The 20,084-nt window shown below is 40.5% G+C and overlaps 1 protein-coding gene across 2 annotated transcripts; it reads right to left on the bottom strand.

Moving 5' to 3' along the window:
• Positions 1-298: 298 nt before the first annotated feature.
• LOC143512090 (cAMP-dependent protein kinase catalytic subunit PRKX-like) lies at positions 299-20,025 on the bottom strand. 2 transcript variants are annotated; one of them, XM_077001999.1, is made up of 9 exons: positions 19,868-20,025; positions 19,368-19,524; positions 18,666-18,834; positions 16,795-17,058; positions 13,367-13,486; positions 9,840-9,935; positions 6,847-6,904; positions 1,730-1,807; positions 299-1,411 (listed from the first exon to the last, which is right to left on the bottom strand). In XM_077001999.1, exons 2-9 carry the CDS (start codon positions 19,519-19,521, stop codon positions 1,286-1,288), a joined length of 1,065 nt encoding a protein of 354 aa, XP_076858114.1. In that variant the 5' UTR covers positions 19,522-19,524; positions 19,868-20,025; the 3' UTR covers positions 299-1,285. The 2 variants fall into 2 exon arrangements, with proteins under 2 accessions (XP_076858114.1, XP_076858113.1); XM_077001998.1 differs by having other exon boundaries at positions 19,368-19,521; positions 19,868-20,024.
• Positions 20,026-20,084: the final 59 nt, after the last annotated feature.

Here is a 20,084-nt window from a genome sequence, read left to right as displayed (position 1 = left end):
GTGGCATTCCTGACATCAATAAAGAAACTAGAGGTGGGCATAGATTAATTTTTTTAATCTAGATTAATCTCACTGAAATCTTGAAATTAATCTAGATTAATCTATATTAAAATGGCTCATATGTGTGCTACCCAAGTAATGACTAAAAGTCAGTTTTTGAGATAGGGTTTCTTAATACAGAGGGTGCATTAGACCAGGGGCTCATCTCCTGTTTCCAAAATGCATCAATGACTGCTTGAGGAAGCTGTTCTACTTTGATACTTGAAGAAAAAAACATGCTCAATAAAATGTAGGCTACTCGTGTTCAACGGTTTATTCAGTTAAACATGAATTTGTAAGCCTACATAGCCTACTGTACATTAAAAGGGGTTGATAACATGTTTATTCAGCTAAACATGATATTTGAAATGTAAGCCAACATTTAGTACATTTAACCTCACGGACGAAATTTGGGGGGGACTTTTTCAAATGCCGGTTTTGGTCCTCTGCAGTTTTAACGGTTAAAAATAAATATTTAAATAGCGACAAATCTAGCGCTAGAACCATGCAGAAAACGACCGCTCCGAGCTCCGCTCCGGTAACACTTTACGTTCCTAAAAATGAATTTTCCATTAAGCAAACCTGGCGACTTCGTGGTTGCATCCATGTAAACACACATACGATTAATTCACAGGTTTGAAAACTCGTTCTTGCCCCCTATTGTGCAATTTGGTTAGGAATACATCCGAGCTAAACGATCAAGTTGAAAGTCATCATAGTTTGCTTACCCATTTTGACCCAGTTTCCAGCCCAACTATAAGAATAGATTAACGGCGATCATTTTTATATCACCCGATAAGAGTATCAAATTAACGACCGCCGTTAACGGCCCACCACTAAAAGAAACCCAGTCAAAATTGTTTTGTAAAATGGCATACATAGCTTTTATCACACAATAAAGCATCAGTGATGTCAAAACAAATAAAGTAGCTATCACTTTGATTCCATTTCATATATACATGTGATTGCAGCTTTAGAGATACACTTACAATTTGAGACGGATCAAATGTTACCATGAAGTTAAACAAACTGCATAGCTCATAAGTTGCATAATCATTTCCCAGAGAACTGAGATATGGAAGGGAGCACTTGCAATAACATACAGTATAGGTTATGTGCATTTGCATAACAAAGATTTAACCAGTACATACATTTAACTACATTACAAGGCTACAGACAACACAGAACAAGACAAGTGAAAAGATGCAAAAATGATTATTAAATAAATGTTACTTCATATTTATATTCAAAAGTTCTTAAAAAGTTCCAAGTCTTTTGGAGACACTGCGGCCTCTTTTTTCCGTTTCTCTTCAGGATAGGTGTCAAAGTTTGAAGAGTCACCTTCGTGTGCAACTTCAGGAATTATAGTTGGCTGATAAAGAAGACAAGCAAGGTGGATAAAAGAGAGAAAAAAAAGACACAAACAGAGAATATTTTCTTTAGATAAACGTATCCATCCAGATCAGGAAAATAGTCTACCAAAAAAGAACCACTCAATGTGTATGTCACTGTTTAGATACTGTTTATGGAATAATCCATCATAGCCATTTTTAGGATTCAAATTTCACATTCATGAAAGTTAGATGTGTTAAATAACCTTGACACCTGCTTCAAAATCTTAAGCAACTGGATCGAGCAGAGAAATATGAACTCAGACTCACAGAGAAATGCAGAGCAAAGGGTTTTTTACCTTGAGCCCTCTCTGTGGCACTATGTCCCAGTCTATGGATCTAAACCATCTGTGTTTCTTGACATCCTCTGCTCCACTCTTGGAGTCCAAAACAGTGAAAGGTACATATCATACTCTCGTCATCATTGTCTTCAGTGTTTCATATGAAAACTTTCCTGTTTTATTACTTGAAAAGTCTGTATAAATCAGACTGTAATTAAATACACAGGCTGTACAAACAGTGATATATAAAAATGCATTTGTGGATCCAAAAACGTCCGGTATTAAGATCAAATTCATATACATTTTGCTGTGAATGTCAAACATAAGTGTCACGGTACAGCCCCCATCTCCTCCAGGCATGTCTGTGTCTGCGTGTGTACGTTTATCTGTTTGGTTGCTTCCAGATGTGGGCATTCCAGGTTCAGAAAGTAAAAGTCCTCACCAGGATTTTCCTCAGGTTTCCTGGATTGCGTTGATTCCACTAATTTTACATGCTACTACTTAGAAAATCCAGCAAGCTTGAATAAAATCTTTGGAAGGACTTTTACGTTCTGAACCTGGAATGCCCACCTCTGGTTGCTTCTGTGTGTGCGTCTTAGTGTGTGTTCATCTATGTTATTTGTAGTCTCTTGTCTCATCATTGTGATATGATGCACTTGTGTCTTGTTAATGTTCATGTATTTTAAAATGTGTGTTTGTCTATGTGGATGTCAGTTGTTGTTTGGCTGCGAGTCCCATTACTTAATTTTGTGTTAAAATTTATACCGTAAAGGTGATAATAAAAAACGCCATATAGGTGGCTCCTTGACCTGGCTCCTGCTTCCTCACCCGACAACACACTGAAGAGATGCCCAAAGAGGGGAGGCAAATGTCGCCTCACCTGTCCACCGTGCCTGCTACAGTGAATGCCGAGGGATTTTTGCGAGGGAGTACTGGATTTCTGCTCCTGATTCTTTTAAATTTTTGGCAGAGTGCTCTTCTGCGGAACTAGAAGAGCGGCTGGCTAGGTTTTACCTGGACTTCTCTACCCATGGAGAGAGAGCTAAGCCTAGCTAGCTAGCGAGGGGCTCTTCTCCAATGCACTCCAGCTCTCACCGGAGCTCCCCACTGTCTGCCCGCACTTCTGGTGTGGCTCCTCCCTCCCTGGCTGGCAGCAAGGGAGGAGGGGGGCACCTGTCTTGGTCTGGGGGGGGGGGGGGGGGGGGGGGGGGGTTCCACCTTCCACCTCTTGGGCGAAGAAGGGGAGCGGCTTGCAGACCAGACCGGTACAATCTCCTCCCTCACAGACTGAGAGACCTCTCCTGAGCCCTCCAGAGAGGAACCGTCCCTGGTTATGGATGAAGACAAAAGGTACGGGGGCCTCTTTGTAGAGTTCTGATGAAATCTTCAAACCAAACAATCCTTCTGTGGATATAACTGTGACTTGCTTCTATAGTTTCTGTAAAAGAAAGCCTTTTCTCCTCACTAAGCCTGCTGGTCTCAGGGAGAAAACTCCTGGGAGAGGGGCATGAGGCCATGATAAACTAATGTGCGTGAGATTTCCTGTGTTTCCTCCTAAGCTTGTATGAGCCTCTAGAAGGCCTGTGGAGTGGCATAGCGGTTCAGTCATCGGTGCGGCTTCACCACAGCCACACGTCTCATCAAGTTAGCACACATGCATCCAACAGCCACTTCAAGGGGGCTTATTTTTAACTTAAGCCAGATAGCAAAAATGCTAGGCAAACATTGGACAACACTGTGGGAGAGAATTGCACTTGACATCTCTGTATTGTTCAGTGTTTCTTTTGATTTAAAGGACTTTTTTGTCATGGGCAAATCGGTTTGTTGTAAATTGGACTAAACAAATACAGGATTCATGTGAATGAAGTACAGCGTGAAGCATGTGTTGGAGCTTGTCTGCACATGTTTATGGAACAATATATTAAGGTTTTAAACACTCTTCTGAGACAAGACCAAGCATCATTTGTAGACAAAATCGATTGGGTGTGGATGCTCTAGGGGGAATAACCTCAGTTACAAGGGAGAGTGGAGAAACAAGAGATGCAAGCAGATGTTCTGTTGTAAAGTAAATACATATTGTCCTCATCCAGTAGATGATAATACATCAGTCTGTTCTACTGGGTAATCTATTGGCTTCTTCTGCTAGTGCATGTTTAGAGAGGGTGTTAGGGGTTAAGAGTAGAGCTCTATGTTAACACAGCTGCTATTGGAGCCACCCCCACACACACACCAACAAAACAGTATAAACACTCTGAAATGCCTGCCTATGAGAAAGCAGCAGTTTGAGGACTGCCACTTCCTAGAGACATGAGCAAACCAATAGAAAGACCAGACACAAACACAGATGTTGGGACAGGCCCAGTCTCTTTGTGCCCTGAGTTCATGTCAAGCTTACAGGCTGTGGAGGCAGTGGCTCACCAGAAATACCTCATTCCTCAAAGCATCCATTGTGCCAATAAACTTAACATATTTCAAGCTTAAATTAAACGGTAGCACTGCTACACTTCTGTCTCAGCTTCTAATTGGCAAGAGAGTGAAGGGCCTGGCAGGAACTTTGCACACTGGAATCCAACATTTTTCGTTACAAATGCTTAAAGCCTCCAGTGCTGTTGGCCAGTACTCTCTGGCTGCATATTACTACAGAAATGAAACACCTGTCAAGACCAGTTTATACCAGCTGCACTTCTATCAACAGCATAAGGTCAGTCTAATAGGCAATGTTGGAAATGAAAATTAGATGTTTATGCTTCATTAATATGGCTCCTTAAGATGGATGATTAAGTCCAATTAGCCTATTTAGATCATAACTGATTCATTATCTCACTGGAATTGAGAAAGAAATCTTTCAAAATGGCAGTTGTCTCTGTGTATACTATACTTGCATAAGGCTATCATAGAGCTGTGTTAACACACAGCAATCTGAGCAGCAAGGAAAAAGAAATTCTTTGAAATCCTAATTATGCAGTATATCTGGTGAGGGACTAAGTTCATTTATTGGCTTAGAATTCTGACATTCTGACTTTTGTAATATCATGTAAATCAGCACCACTGCTGCATTTCTGTGTGAACATTACACTTCCTGCTGTGACCATGAAAGAAATAACATTAGACTTCCTGCCGTAACTATGAATGAGATAATAATGAAAATTCTTCTTCGTAATATTTTTCCATATTTACACTTGGTTTTAACAAGTCGGAGGTGTCTGCTTTTTATGCTATGGGTTTTATACTTTATTTATTTTACTTTATTTGTTTTTATACAATCTGCTGAACATTTAATAAAGACAAGACTGATTTTGAAATTAAATTTGTCATTTTGTTTTAAACACTTGTGTTTTTTTAATTATCTTTAAACTCTAAATCTTTTGGGGAACTTAATTTTCAGGATAACAAGGTGTTCACAGTAGTTCTGTTAAGGGATAAACAGAAAACAAACAGAAGGTGAAGAAGCTGCTATAGGTATAGGTATAGGTAGGTCTTGTACTGGACAGACCCAGAAATGTGTCAGTGGTAATGCTAGCAGCACATTCAAGACCTGCCCCTAGCAATGACAAGACAGCAACAGACACCCATTGTGAGGGGCACAAGCAGGATAACGCAGTCACTTCCATCTGGCAATTTCCAGCTTTTATCCATTAAAACGGTTTAGTTTTTAAGAGTTTAAGTACAAGGAAACACAGTCCTGGCTGCCCAGTGCTCTTGAGTTTACATCGTTCTCTAGACCGTTGGAAAACATGTTCCAAGTTTGTGCTTCATAAAGTAATATAAAATAAGTGATCTTGATTCTGTCTGTGGGGATATTTATTTGACCAGCTAAAGCATTATTATAATTATTGTTAACGTTATTATTATTGTTTTTACTGTTAATAATAATAATAATATTATTACTACACCAACCACTATATATTACAACTGACCACTTTTAATGATCCCAATATTATTCAATTATTGTAAATACATAGAAAATGTGTAAACATGGAGGACAATAGAAATAAATGCATGCAGTTTAGATAACGTCAAGATGATTGCCTTGATGTTTTAGGTAATCCTCTGTCTGAGGAAACTGAAAGATCTGCCATATATACACTGAGAGGTAGCACAAGTTTAGTTTGGTTTGTCTCACTCAAGGATATAAACCATTTACAAACAGCTCCTAAAAGATACCATTCTACTCGTTAAATGCTACATTCATTTAACTTGCCACCAACGTAGCTCTCAAAGTGAAACTGAATTCAAATCACTGACATGAAAGAGGACACATTAGTGTTTTTTATGAGCTGTCAGGAAGCAGCCAAATATACTAATTCACTGTACAATGCCTGGAAACTGAAATAAATAAACAACTGGTAGTCGATTTTCTGCAAGACAGGACTGGGAGGTCAAAATGAGCTACTGAACTCGATTTGGGTGCAAGCACAGTGACCTTTGATCCTATTCATTGTGAACAGTCAGGGTGGCATTAAGATAGGCTTTATTGAAGTATCATGGAGCCTAACTCTAAGGAAACTATAACAGCTACAAAAAACTAACATTTTTCACAGCAGAAGTGTTTATCTGAGCTCTGACCCACAATCACTTCCTGCCACTGGGACTTTATGGGGCCCCTTGCCCGCCTTCTGAAATAACATCGGAAGAGAATGCCAGGCTCTGGCTTGGAGGGTGCAGAGGGCGGCTGAGTAAAGGGTTAAGTGCATTGACCTCCAACCTGGTGGAGCTCATTAAGACACATGGAGAGGGAGATCAGAGGCGGTTTGGCTTTATGGGTTTGCTGGCTATATTTAACATGCTCAACAAAAAAAAGCCTCCAATTTACTTGTCTTTCAAGTGGCAAACAAAACCTTTACTGACCTCACAGTGAAGGTCACGCTATTGCTGTGCCAACCCCAAGTGCCAGTATTGGACACTCAGGCCAGCAAGAGCAAACCACTTAATTACCAGAAAAGATGATAACTGGAACCACTTTGCTTAGTTTCACATTAGTGTATATTTGTATATCTATACCTTTCCTTCCTGGTGACTAGCTGGAGTATATGGTGCTCTTTGGGATTTTTGAACCTTGAAGGAGGTATGAAGCTTAGGGAGGGTGTGAGTGTGACTGCTTGTGAGCACTGAGGCGTGACGGCTTGTATATTTACCCTCAGGTTTCCAAGGCGCTTTGCTCTGTCAACGACTAGGAGCTTCTTAATAAGGTCTCTATTTTGAACAAAAGCAGGAAGATTAAAAAGTTACCATCACTCACTTTTATTTCATGATATTGTTAAGAGAGCACTCTGAGGAGGCAAAGTAAAAGGACACTTGCTATGAGACCAAAATTTGTAGCATTCTACCAATGTAAACAGATCAATCTATTTATTCACTGAAAATTTGTTTGACATATTATAATGTTTTTTTAATGAGCCTGATATATACCATAAGCCTAATATAATTTAATATGAAACTTAGCTATTATGTATGCATTTTATCATGTATCCAGTAACAATATTAATATTAATATTAATATTGATAATAATAATAATAATAATAATAATAATAATAATAATAATAATAATAATAATAATACAAACTGGATTCCAAAAAAGTTGGGACACTTGCAAAAAGTTTAATCTAGGTAAATGTAACATTTTAAAGGAAAAATATGTTGATAAAAAATTTCACACTGTCAACAAATCCCAAAGAAGTTGGGACAAGTAGCAATAAGTGGCTGGAAAAAGGAAACTGAGCATATAATGAAGAGCTGGAAGACCAATTAACACTAATTAGGTCAATTGACAACATGATTGGGTATAAAAAGAGCTTCTCAGAGTGTCAGTGTCTCTCTGAAGCCAAGATGGTAAGAAGATAACCATTTCCACCATTGTTGTGCAGAAAGATAGTGTAGCAATACCAGAACGGTGTTACCCAGCATAAAATAGTAAAGACTTTTAAGTTATCATCAACTGTGCATAACATCATCAAAAGATTCAGAGCATCTGGAACAATAGCTGTGCGTAAGGGTCAAGGCCGTAAAACTCTATTGGATGCTCGTGATCACCGGGCCTTTAAAAGTCACTGCACCTCAAGGAAATAACAGAATGGGCTCAGGAATACTTCCAGAAAGCATTGTCAGTGAACACAATTCACCGTGCCATCCGCCATTGCCAGCTGAAACTCTACATTGCAAAGAGGAAGCCATTTCTAAGCAAGCACCACAAGCTCAGACGTTTACATTGGGCCAAGGGTAATTTAAAATGGAGTGTGGCAAAATGGAAGACTGTTCTGTGGTCAGATGAGTCACGATTTGATGTTCTTTATGGAATAATGGGACGCCATATCATCTGGACCATAGAGGACAAGGATAACCCAAATTGTTATCAAGCCTGCATCACTGATGATATGGTGTTGCATGAGTGCTTGTGACATGGGCAGCTTGCATGTCTGGAAAGGCACAATTAATGCAGAGAACTATGTTCAGGTTCTAGAACAACATATGCTCCCATCTAGATGTCATCTCTTTCAGGGAAGATCCTGCATTTTTCAACAAGATAATGCCAGACCACGTTCTGCAGCAATCACAACATCATGGCTATGTATGAGAAGGATCCAGGTACTGAAATGGCCAGCCTGCAGTCCAGATCTTTCACCTATAGAGAACATTTGGTGCATCATTAAGAAGAAGGTGCGACAAAGAAGGCCTAAGACGATTGAACAGTTAGTTAGCCTGTATTAGAATGGGAGAGCATTTCTATTTCTAAACTTGAGAAAATGGTCTCCTGTCCCCAGACGTCTGTTGAGTGTTGTGAGAAGGGGAGATGCCACACAGTGGTAAAAATGGCCTTGTCCCAACTTTGAGATTTGTTGACGCCATGAAATTTTGAAACATATTTTCGTCTTAAAATGATACATTCTCTCAGTTTAAACTATTGATCTGTGATTTGTGTTCTATTCTAAATAAAATATTAGATGTTGGCACCTCCACATCATTGCATTCAGGTTTTATTCACAATTTGTTTAGTGTCCCAACTTTTTTGGAATCCAGCTTGTAATAATAATAATAATAATAATAATAATAATAATAATAATAATAATAATAATAATAATAATACTGCATTTTATTTATAATGCACTTTACTTTTTTATTAAAGTTTGTATGCATAAGCAAATTTTTCAAACAAATTTTTCCAACTGGAATCTATAAAACAAAATGAAAGGCCCTACAAAAGGACAACTCATGTATTTTTACCATTCCAGCAACAGTTTGTTTGAGATGTCTGACACGTAACAGATGAAGAAAGGTATCAGAGCAGCTCAATATACCACATGTATTTCCTGGCTCAAACCAGGACTCAAGAGATCCAAGATTACAAGGAGAGCACTACAGCACAGGGAGTGAGAGGGAGAGAGTATACCGCACAGGGTGAGAGAGGGAGAGAGTATACAGCACAGGGAGGGGGAGAGAATACAGCACAGGGAGGGGGAGAGGGAGAGAGCACTGCAGCACAGGGAGGGAGAGAGAGAATACAGCATAGGGAGAGAGAGAGTATACAGCACAGGGTGAGAGGGAGAGAGTATACAGCACAGGGAGGGACAGAGAATGCAGCACAGAGATAGAGAGAAAATACAGCACAGGCAGTGAGAGAGTATACAGCACAGGCAGTGAGAGAGTATACAGCACAGGCAAGGAGAGAGTATACAGCACAGGCAAGGAGAGAGTATACAGCACAGGCAAGGAGAGAGTATACAGCACAGGCAAGGAGAGAGTATACAGCACAGGCAAGGAGAGAGTATACAGCACAGGCAAGGAGAGAGTATACAGCACAGGAAGGGAAAGAGCATACAGTACAGAGAAAGAGAGCATACAGTACAGACAGAGAGAGAGAGAGAGAGAGAGAGAGAGAGAGCGAGAGAGCGAGTGTACAGCACAGGCAGGCAGAGAGTATATAGCACAGGGAGAATGAGAGTATAGAGCACAGAGGAGGCAAAGTTCATGTCTGTGAATTCATTCAAGAGCAACAAGGGAGCCAAGCTGGACCACAAAGAGAATTCTGAATGCACTTGGCCCAAGATGGAGTGTTTGCCTAAAGCTGAAATGTGCTCTAATCTTTGTGTGTTAGGTTTTTGATTTGTTTTTCATTTGTTAATGTGTACTTACTTTACATAGAAATCCATATGCCGAGGGAAGTTCAGTTTGGCAGAAAGAACCTTCTGATAAATCCCAAAAGGATTATCATCAAAGAATGGTGGGTACCTTAAATAGACAAAATACATTTTAATCAGGTTCTAAAGGCAGAGTAAGAGTTATTTGCAGCCATCTGTATAAGATACGGATAATACCAAACCAAAGTCAGCTTAATGCAGGTTTCACATTGGTCCTCACACCCTAAGACTCAAGAGGTGAGTGTCATCAGTTCACTTTTACCAGTTGATCATTTACCCACATGGTGCCCAGAGAGAACATCTAGTCCAGCTTAGTCCATCCCAGAACCACAAGGCCACGTGCGGAGCCAGCCCTCATTTACTGGGTGATAATGCTTGAGGCCCTGTGCTGTATTCCAAACCAGATGGGGCCCAGTAAGGCAAAGCGATCTGTCAGAGGTGACAGTTATGGTGCCTGTATGGAACATCGCTCACCATCATACTATCCCAGATGTGCCTTTACTTCCTGTATTTACCTTCAATAAATGCAACTTCATATAAATGTATCTGCTAAACTACTATGTGAACACAAAATCTTGACATACCATCTCCAACTTTGGAAGGTTCTTACACAGATTCCACAGCCTTAGCTATTTAGTTTTTTTAAAGCTGAATGCTGATGTAAATGCTTCAATCAAGGTAGCACTGTCTAAAACTGATAACCGTCTAAAATTGAGGACACTGATAACTTCTAAAGTATGCAAAACGCACACAGTATGTAATACAATATGTAATTAAATGCATATATATTCATATAATCCTATATATAGTGCTAAACATTGCATTTAGGTCAGCTAGAACAAATGAGCAAATGAGTGTAACTGACAATGATGAGTTAAAAACAGCAAGTGTAAGCTGTTAGTAAGGGATCTGACCAAGTGACATAGCACTTACTCCAAATGGACATGTACACAGGATGTGAGGCAGAGACATGGAGAGCCTGTTCTTGTTTTTTGTCACTATATAAGACAGATTGGCCTGATCAGTGTTTTGGGTGCTGAAGTCCTGTTGCTATTACGGTTATATAACATTTTTAAATGTATCTTCAGTGAGTGCATATACATTAGTATAATGCATGGAAAAATATGAAAATCATACATGTTCTCCTTCCAACATCAAGAAATAAACATCATATTTGAAATGAGAAAATCAGAAGAGGTATTTTTGAAACTCAAACCTTAAATTAATCAAAATTTAAGCATAAAGAGCAATTTTGTGTTTTTTTCTTTTTTTAGAGGCTGAGCTCCCCTTTGGTCCAGAGCACCAAAGCTCAGCAGGTTGATACTAAAAGGAGCAGGCAGAACTATTGCTGAGGGCCGACAGGTGGCCCAGGTCTCTGTCCATTATATAAAGTAGTCTAAATACAATCACAGTCCCTCATCCTCAGCACTATGAATGCCCTGTTCAGGAAGTCAGCAGAACATTTATGTGCCTGAAGTTGTGGGACAAAAACAAGCTCAGAAGAGGCAGGGGGCTCTGGAATCAACGGGGATGTTTGTTCCCATATCTGAGGGGTCTCCTGAGTGGTCAGAAAAACCACAGGGGCAAAGAGAGTTTTGCTGGCAGGAGTTGAGACTTCAAAGCCCACTCTGATTTACAGCACCCTCCTGTCCCACTATGGAAAACAGGTTAGCAGGTTCCAACTGCATTAGCTACGACTGAAGCAGGTCAGAAGGGTGCCTGCCTTCTTGCAGCAAAAGGCAGTAAAGAAAGTAGTAATCCCAGAAGGAGAAGCTGTCAACCAGCAGAGTGGATTTCAAGTGATAAGTAACACAGCAGGTTATTGCTGACGATAGCAAACAGACACAGATCAATGAAATCTGGATCAGGCTCCAAAGTAGACAGTTCCCAGCCTGAATCAGTGGCCATCCTATTTGTTCTTTTAGGAAATGGAATGATAGAAGGCTCAACTTCCTTCCTTTCCTGCACTCTCTGAGAAAAAAAAAAACATGCACCAACCATAACATGACTGCTTGCCCACCCCCCACAAACACACACAGATGCACCCACACACCAAATTGGAAACAGGAAGGCTGGGAGATTGTGGGCTGCTTAAGAAAAAGGCATACAGCAGGTAATAGGCTGTGGAAGGCCCCCAGAGAATTGAAAGGTTAAAGTCCATGAGTACAGAGCAGACTAGAGTCAGGAGTTTCACACCCAGAGGAAGTTAAGAGTCTGATCTAGAGCAATTACACAACCAAGAGAGGTTAGAATTGTGTGCAGTTACACTCATGTGTGGTGCAGTTACACACCGGGTGTACTGCTACATCTAGAGAAAATGCAGTGCATTTTTAACCATATAGCACCTTTAACCCTACATGTACACAGAAAAAAATCAAGCTAATTTTTATGAAGAAGAATCCATTGGTACCTTTTCTTGGTGCATGCTGTTGTCAGTTATACAATTGTCCTAAAATACCAGATATTTCAGTTACTGCTAAAGGGGGACAGGGTAACACCTGTTCCTCTGTTTGTTTTCTTAAGCAACAGCTCAGACACAAACCTATTAGTGCTGGCATCATAATAAGCCCAGCTGCCCAAACATCCAACACATTTACAACTGGGTTTCATTCACTGATCAACCAAAAGCAACTCTAGGCCAATTCATATCCTCAGCCTTTTGAATCTCTGTATCCAATTATATCATAGCATACTGCATGCATCCATACTTCAAGACATATGATGACCCCTAGTGGTGATTCATGTTAGTGCACAAAACCTTGGACAGCCAGTCTCATTCTGTCTGCGTAACATTTTCTCACTTTGACTTCTCCTATTTTATGGAACCCGCTCAAAACATCTGTTGCAGTAGTCATTGTCATCCCCATCACAACATCCACATGCAATCTGAAGTCAATATCGCTCAGCTGTGGACAACTGTGGCTAGTAAATAGCATCACGATGACTGTGTCCCATCGTGTGCCAGCCACTTCTGTGTTGCCTGACATCAGAGAGCCAATACTGCTGTGACAGTTCCACTGCCAGGAGGGCAGAGTGCTGACAGATAGATTGGATTGTTATGGCGGCATGCGAGCCTGTCTCTCCTCATAGTGAAAAGGTGAGCGCATTTGCTGCAGTGTGACAGAGTGATCTGTAGATGAGGGCGTGCAGCCTGGCAGTGTGCTCAGCGAGGGTCATGTGAGTGGGAGCCGGCACTGCGGGGGAGGGGCGGGCCAGCTCTGAGGAGTTCCGCTAATAAAACACAGGCAACGTGACAGTGTTTCACAAACAAACGTGGCTTAATTTCAATTATAGAAACATCAGTATCAATCAGGTTTTTCACTTTCAGGGCCCCTGTGTAGTGAGACATAGAGAGACGTGCACGATCAGATTAAGCTGTTATTTGACTGGGTTTTGGACCGCATTATCAAACAGCTTCAGCATCACCAGGGCTGCACAAAAACAGCTCACCATAACTGCTATTGTTTTTTGGATGTTTTATATGACATTCATATAGCTTGTAGATACAGGACACACACTCACCCAGACAGCATCTCAAAGATGAGGACACCCAGAGCCCACCAGTCCACAGCCAGGCCATGACCTTTACCCTGGATGACTTCAGGGGCCAGGTACTCTGGAGTTCCACACAACGTACAAGTCCTGTCCGTACGTACGCGCGCGCACACACACACACACACACACACACACACACACACACACACACACACATTTTTATATCTCATATCATGTTATTTATATCACATTCATACCCTGGACTGGGTGACACACTTAGAGGACACCCTATTGACAATCTACTGTTAAGACAACAAAAACACCACTGGTGCTGGCTTTTAATCCTACAAATAAAACAGTGGCTAATATTAAACTCAGACACTTCATTGTCCTCCAAGATGAGGCCACACCCCCTTTAAGAAGCCTCCACTAATCCACTAATCTTCTACAAATACAAAAACATTAAGGACATGCTTGTCAAAATTTCTCCTCCTCATACATTGTACATGTCCTGTACACGCACACACACAATTATGGGGCAGCTATGGGAGTTATCTACAGTATGACTTGCAAAAGTCTCATACTGGAGAAACAAAGAGAAGGCTTGATGATCCGTTTGTTGATTACTTTCGGCCCATCAGAATTAGAAGGATTTGTCATTTACTAATGGACACTGCATTAATGACATATCTGTTTGCATTGATGGATGTTATGACATTATGAAATTAGGAAATTAAGAACTGATCTACAGTCAATCTCTCTCCTCTCTATGTATGTATATCTATCTATCTATCTATCTGAAATGTACTACTACATATGACCTTAAGTGACACCCTATTCCTAATCCATAGGGTTCAATATGAAAGGTTTAGCCTTTCCAGCTAAAACAGGTTCAACTCTTCTGGGAAGTCTGTCCACACTGTTTAGGTGTGTGTACACCTGTGGCCATGAAAGTGACTGGAACACCTGATTTCGATAATTTGGATGGGTGAGTGAATACTTTTGGCAATACAGTGTGTGATATATAGAGTGTCCTACCCTGAGGGGTGCCCTACTCATCCAGAGCCAGAAAGCGGACTCTGAAAGCTGTCAGACTCATCCGTGCTGCAGCTATGGCTGGGGCTTGTCTGGGAGCAGATGGCCGGCCACACTCCCAAGGTTCTGAGAGCCTGTGGAGGTGTTCAGCAGGATGACCTGAGCTTAACGCCAGTATGAGTCTGCCAGACTGGCGCAGAGTGCTCTGACGTTTCCGAGACATTTTTGAGCCTACACTTTGCCAGGATTTCAGCTCCTGAGTGGTGCAGTTGGCTAGGACATCGCTGTCTGGCTGCTTGGACATGTCCCAGCTACTTTAAGCTATCCGTAACCAGGGGTGCAAGACAGCACCATCAGCCATGCTCTAATTGGAGAGAGCTTGGTCCCTTGTGCTTTCCATTCAGATTGATGATAGCCAAATGCATGCTTGCATAAGGACACACATATGGGATCAGAAAGGGAGGCAATATAAAAGGCCCTAAAAAGATGTGTAGTCAGGTTGATCTGAAGGAAGTTTGTATGTATTGGTTCTCTCCAAGGCTGGTGGCTATTGTGGGACCACACAAATAGATAGACAAATCTGTTCTTGTATCTTCAAAGGATCACATTCGTGTTTTGGTCTCTGTATTCATACCCCACAGAACAAATGAAAACTTGTTGTCTTGTGTACTCATATGGGACACATGCAGAATTCCAATTTCTATACAAAGTGCTTCTCTCTCTCTGAAATGTGACTTATGGTCCCAGGCTGCATAATAAAGGCACTGGGTTCTCAAAGGGAGAATGACTCCAGTCTGAGTGTGGAGAGGGGTCTTATGGGCGATCCCTCTCTGACCCACTCATCTCTCTCTCTCTTGCTCCTTCTCTCCCTCTCAGGAGAGGTGATTAAGTGCAGACACATGCAGTACAATAGCACAGAGAACACTGCTGCTGGCTGCTCTGTTCCTGATTATTCCTGCTATCACGGTGATAAAATACAGAGCAGACATGTGGTCATTTTTCCCCCTGTCACTGATAAATGATTCTGAGTTTCCAGTCCAATTAGGCCACATTTTAAATCTCCTTTTACATGTTCGTGATAAGATTGTTATTTATTATTCAGCCACAAGGAATGAAAAAGCTTTTCCCACAATTATCTATGTAATAAAACAAAATGTAATCAAAATTTTGTTTTCTGTTTCAGCTGGTAAAGCCTGTCCAGGGTTACACCAGAAACGAGAGACAATGCTAAGTACATAGCACTTTAAACTGTAATAAACTGTTTTCTGCTCTTTCTATTCAAATGCTACACTGCAGGTAAATATCTGGACTCCATACACCCCTAATCTGTATTCAGTCCAACTACTTCTGCACCACTGGTATTTCCTTCAGGCAGTGGAGTCACTCTGAGTCATTGCCATTGGGGGGCGCTGTTTATTCACGGTGTGGTGCATTTAACAGTTAGATATAGAGTCACTGTTTGAGCATAGAGTTGTTTTTTAACAAAGTAACTGAGATTAACTTACTTCTTTAAAAAATGCAGTTTTACCTCCAGATAAAAACCCTCATCATTGTCAAATCAGCATAATATTGGTGAATTGCTTTATACTGCATATAGTGTTTTATATTCTGTTACATGTTATGTTTTTGAAGCATTATTCTCATTATGGTTGCACTTGTACACACAGAGCAGGTAACATTCCTAAAGGATGAAATATTTGTCCTGGTTCCTCTGGGGCACATTTGTGATTAGATGTGTGCAATTTTCTCTTGCACTCACCCAGCCTCCATTTTAGAATATTTAGAAGCCAATGTTTTTTTCTCATATAGTGTGTGACAAGTTTGATAACGATTGTGAACCAAGTAATGATCCTGAATCAAGATCTTCAGTTAAATATACATAGCCTTATATAGATCTGCCTCAATAGGCTTACATGAATGATCTGAGAAAATTAAATAAACAAAAAATACAATCATTATACCACTTAACATCCCAGGAAATCTACAATAAAGAGTAAAATGTTTGTATGGAATTACATATAGAATATTATATTGAGCATTCAGTAAATTTTGAATTGAATGTCCAGAACAGAAACCTGATGAAATACTGCTCAAAAACCAACAAACGTTCTCATTACTGGCTGAGAACTGGCTGAGTCTTACAGATGTTTTATGCAACATATTGACCAGCCATTCAACACCAAAGGTGGAGAATGTCTGGCAAAATAAATTGGTAATTTTAGAACAGTGTTTGCAAGCCACACTTTGTATATGAATACTGTGGACACACAGCAGACACATTGCATTCTAATGCACATCTGCCCATACCATTTTTATGCTTCAACAACAGTGAAAGTGACCATTGAGTGCATTAAAGTAATAATGCCATGGTGTTACTCCCTATTCCTGGTCATGATATAAAAGCTTAAATCTTCCCCTACCTGTCGGCGACTTTCTTGGCAAAGCCGAAGTCGGTGAGCTTGATATGGCCTTCTCCATCCAGTAATATGTTCTCTGGCTTCAAGTCCCTATAAACAATGTCCTTGGAGTGAAGATATTCAAGTACACACACGATCTCTGCGGAGAAGAAGAGGGCTGTGTCGTTGGCGAATTTGCCCCTGCTCCGCAGGTAGGTGAAGAGCTCGCCGCCTGGCACGTACTCCATCAGCATGAAAAGACAGCGCTCATCATGCCAGGTCCAAAACCTGAGTGTTTGGAACAAAAGCCCCAAAGCATCAGAAGATTCCTCAGGATCTCCAGCTCTTAACCCTGACCTGCAGGCTGCCAAGGCTTTCTATCATATACAGATGGAGTGAACAGGGACAGTGTGAACTAGAAGGACAAAAGGACAGGCTATCTGAAGTTCATAGTCCTACAGTGTCTAAAGGCAGTTTTGCATGAGATTCAGCAATGCAACAATGGCTTCACTTTATAGACGTTGAGTATGTATGTATAGGCAGTCAAAAGGACCAACGTGGAGCTCAGTGACTTTGATGTGTTGCTATCCAATAATGCTCACAGACCAAGTATTGTTCATTTTGTTTCTGGAATGCAATATCAGACTTCAACCAGAGAATATGCAAATCACAGAGTTTTCAAGAAGACCTCAAAACTGCTCTGAAGAAAAATTAGCAAACCAATGCTTTATTGCTGAAAAGCTATCCAAATTATTAGCTAAAGAGACAGGACCCTGTGCCAAGACCAAAGGACAAATCTTCAACTCCTTCCTTCAAGGACGACTTTCCATAATAATGGCATGCGAATCATGTTTGTTTAGGTTAAAGTAACCATTAATGTTCACCAACTGCCTAATTCAGAACAACATCTCATGTTTAAATTTTTTTTTTACTTTTTTCTTAAAAACATGACAAGAGGAAGCATTCAGATTCTTCCCATTGAAATTTGAAACAGGCATGAAAAGTGACAAATTCTTAGTCTGTAAAGTCAAATATCTAAATCAATGCTTCATACATTTCCATTGCTAAAGATGAGACCACAAGCTAAAAGCCACCCGAAATAAATAGAAACCAAATAGTGCTCACCCACGTCTGGCAGACCATTAGTAGGGCAGAGAGCCAGCAGCTGGAGTGCCTTTGCTTCATCCGATCTGACTTAAAATACTTCTAGCAGAAAGCTAAGGGTTTGCACTTTATTCCCATGGGCATTGTGCTATTTCAAATCCAAAATCAATAACCAAAAGGCTGGGGAACACAGAAGATCAACAGCCCATAAGAATCTACATGTATAAAGTGCCTGGACCAGTTCATTTGCATGAGCCAGAGAAGATGCCACTATTGTGTATATTTTTGGATTTAACACCTTTAAGCATTAAAATCTACAAAACTAATAAAATAAATGGTTTCAGCAGATTTCATACAAAAACAATTTGCATACATACTGTGCAGATTATGTCTAGTGGTGAGATATGTTTTATGTAAAACAAAAAAAAAGTGTATCTGAACATGTGAAAACAGACTAATTCAATATCATGTCAGCATGCAATGTCAGTGAAAGAAATTATTATTAACAATCATTTTAGACACTATGACCAGTATTCTTGTACAGACCTAAAACATTCATACTCTCATAAGGTTAAAGCATGGAGGGAAACAAGGAGCTTCCCAGACTTTACAGCCTCAAATGCATACAAGTGTCTGTTTCATCCTGAAATTACATGCCCCAGTTTGTCAGAAGCATAGTTGGTTATTTTACATTATTAAGGTTTAGCCTGTTCTGACTCATCTTTATGAACAGATCAAGCTGCAATGCTCCTTCTAAAGTAATGACAATAAAGATGTTGATCATTACTCACAGCTTGACAATAAAGGGATGGTTGACCTCCATGAGAACTTCTTTCTCATTATGAACATGTTGTTGCTGTTTCAGCCGGATTAGGTCCACTATCTTCATGGACTTTAATGCAAAGTAGCTTTTAGTTCTCCTGTCCTGTACAAGTATTACTCTGCCAAACGTCCCTGTGCCTGCAGAGAAATAAAGCCAAAGGCAATTGAATTACACCAATAATTATCCAGGTCAACACAGCAATAGTGATATTTTCTCATATCATACGCATGGACTTCACAAACATGCTTACAAAAGCAAATTTGTAACTTGTTTTTTGGTCACTTGATACTAATTTTAATCATCTTCCAGTCAGGTTCAATTCACATTTTGATGCAAACAAACCTCTTGCTCATTGTTTCATTTAGTGCTAAGTAAGCAAGCGAGCAAAGGCTTCTCCTGTGCTTCGGCTGCATGCTCCTCAATCTATAAACTTAATTTGCAGCCCATTAAGTAATGTCCCTTGAATTCCCTGTGTCATCACTACGCCATTGAATTTTTCTGTAATTCGTGGCTTAATCTTTTTTTTTTTTTTTTTTTTTTTTTTTTTTATTCCTGGTACGACAATATAGACATTAAACTAGCTGATTTCAGAATATCGATTTGCTAGATTGCCATACCATTCCGTTCAACGTCGGAATCGGCAAGTTAGTTAAGCGTTGGATTTACTCACCTACAGTGGCAATGGAATCTAAGATGCCCAGGGAGAAATCTCTTGCGCTGGCCTGGGGCTGGCATGTTGCACCAGCCGGTAAGTTTGCGGTCCTCTTGCTACTATCCCGAGATGGATCCGTGCCACCACCAGTCGATGTTTTTGCTGCTGTCATCTTCTAACGCATGGTAGAGCACTATTCACTGTGTCCACAGCACCGTACTGCCACGCAAAACCTCAAAATGCTTCGTTCGTTTTTCGCGCCATACGCTTGGTTCGCCATAACGTTAAAGAAATACATGGTCGTCCACCTGAGCACTTGGGAAAACGTTAAGGTTATGTAAACGCGGTTGTTGTGCTCAAGAGGTAGGGACGTTTTGTATTCAGCAGCCCGTGAAGACAAAGACAGACCAAAATAACCTCTCAATCCAAAACAACCTCTCTATATTTTAATTATTAAAAATAACGAGAATCTCTAAGGTAACTAAATCTCTAACAACTAAGGTAAACTAAACGCCTACCTCGTCATTAATATGCGTCGTCCATAGCCCCTTAAAGGAAGCTTTATCACCATTTCGGAACTCTACTGTAGGCTTTAGAAGGCACAGGACGTCCGGCAAGGAGGAGTCTATCGGAGCTCCTGCAGTGCTTGCACCAGCTTTCGCCCCATTCACCTGCAAACACGGGAGCCTTTTTATTGGTAACTTATGCAGCTAATTTTGTGAAACATGATGAAAA

This window comes from Brachyhypopomus gauderio, chromosome 4 (genome assembly GCF_052324685.1).
Source record: "Brachyhypopomus gauderio isolate BG-103 chromosome 4, BGAUD_0.2, whole genome shotgun sequence".
In the NCBI taxonomy this organism is placed as follows: Eukaryota; Metazoa; Chordata; class Actinopteri; order Gymnotiformes; family Hypopomidae; genus Brachyhypopomus; species Brachyhypopomus gauderio.
The sequence above is the reverse complement of the archived record's forward strand: the minus strand, read 5'-3'. Positions and strand labels throughout refer to the sequence as shown.

Excerpts from the sequence above, each read along its gene's own strand:
- LOC143512090 (XM_077001999.1), bottom strand. The coding sequence starts at position 19,521 with ATGACAGCAGCAAAAACATCGACTGGTGGTGGCACGGATCCATCTCGG. Across the intron at positions 13,487-16,794 it reads GCCAAGAAAGTCGCCGACAG|GACTTGTACGTTGTGTGGAA; the intron begins GTAGGGGAAGAT and ends ACGTACGGACAG. Across the intron at positions 9,936-13,366 it reads ATCTTTGAGATGCTGTCTGG|GTACCCACCATTCTTTGATG; the intron begins GTGAGTGTGTGT and ends TGTCTATTTAAG.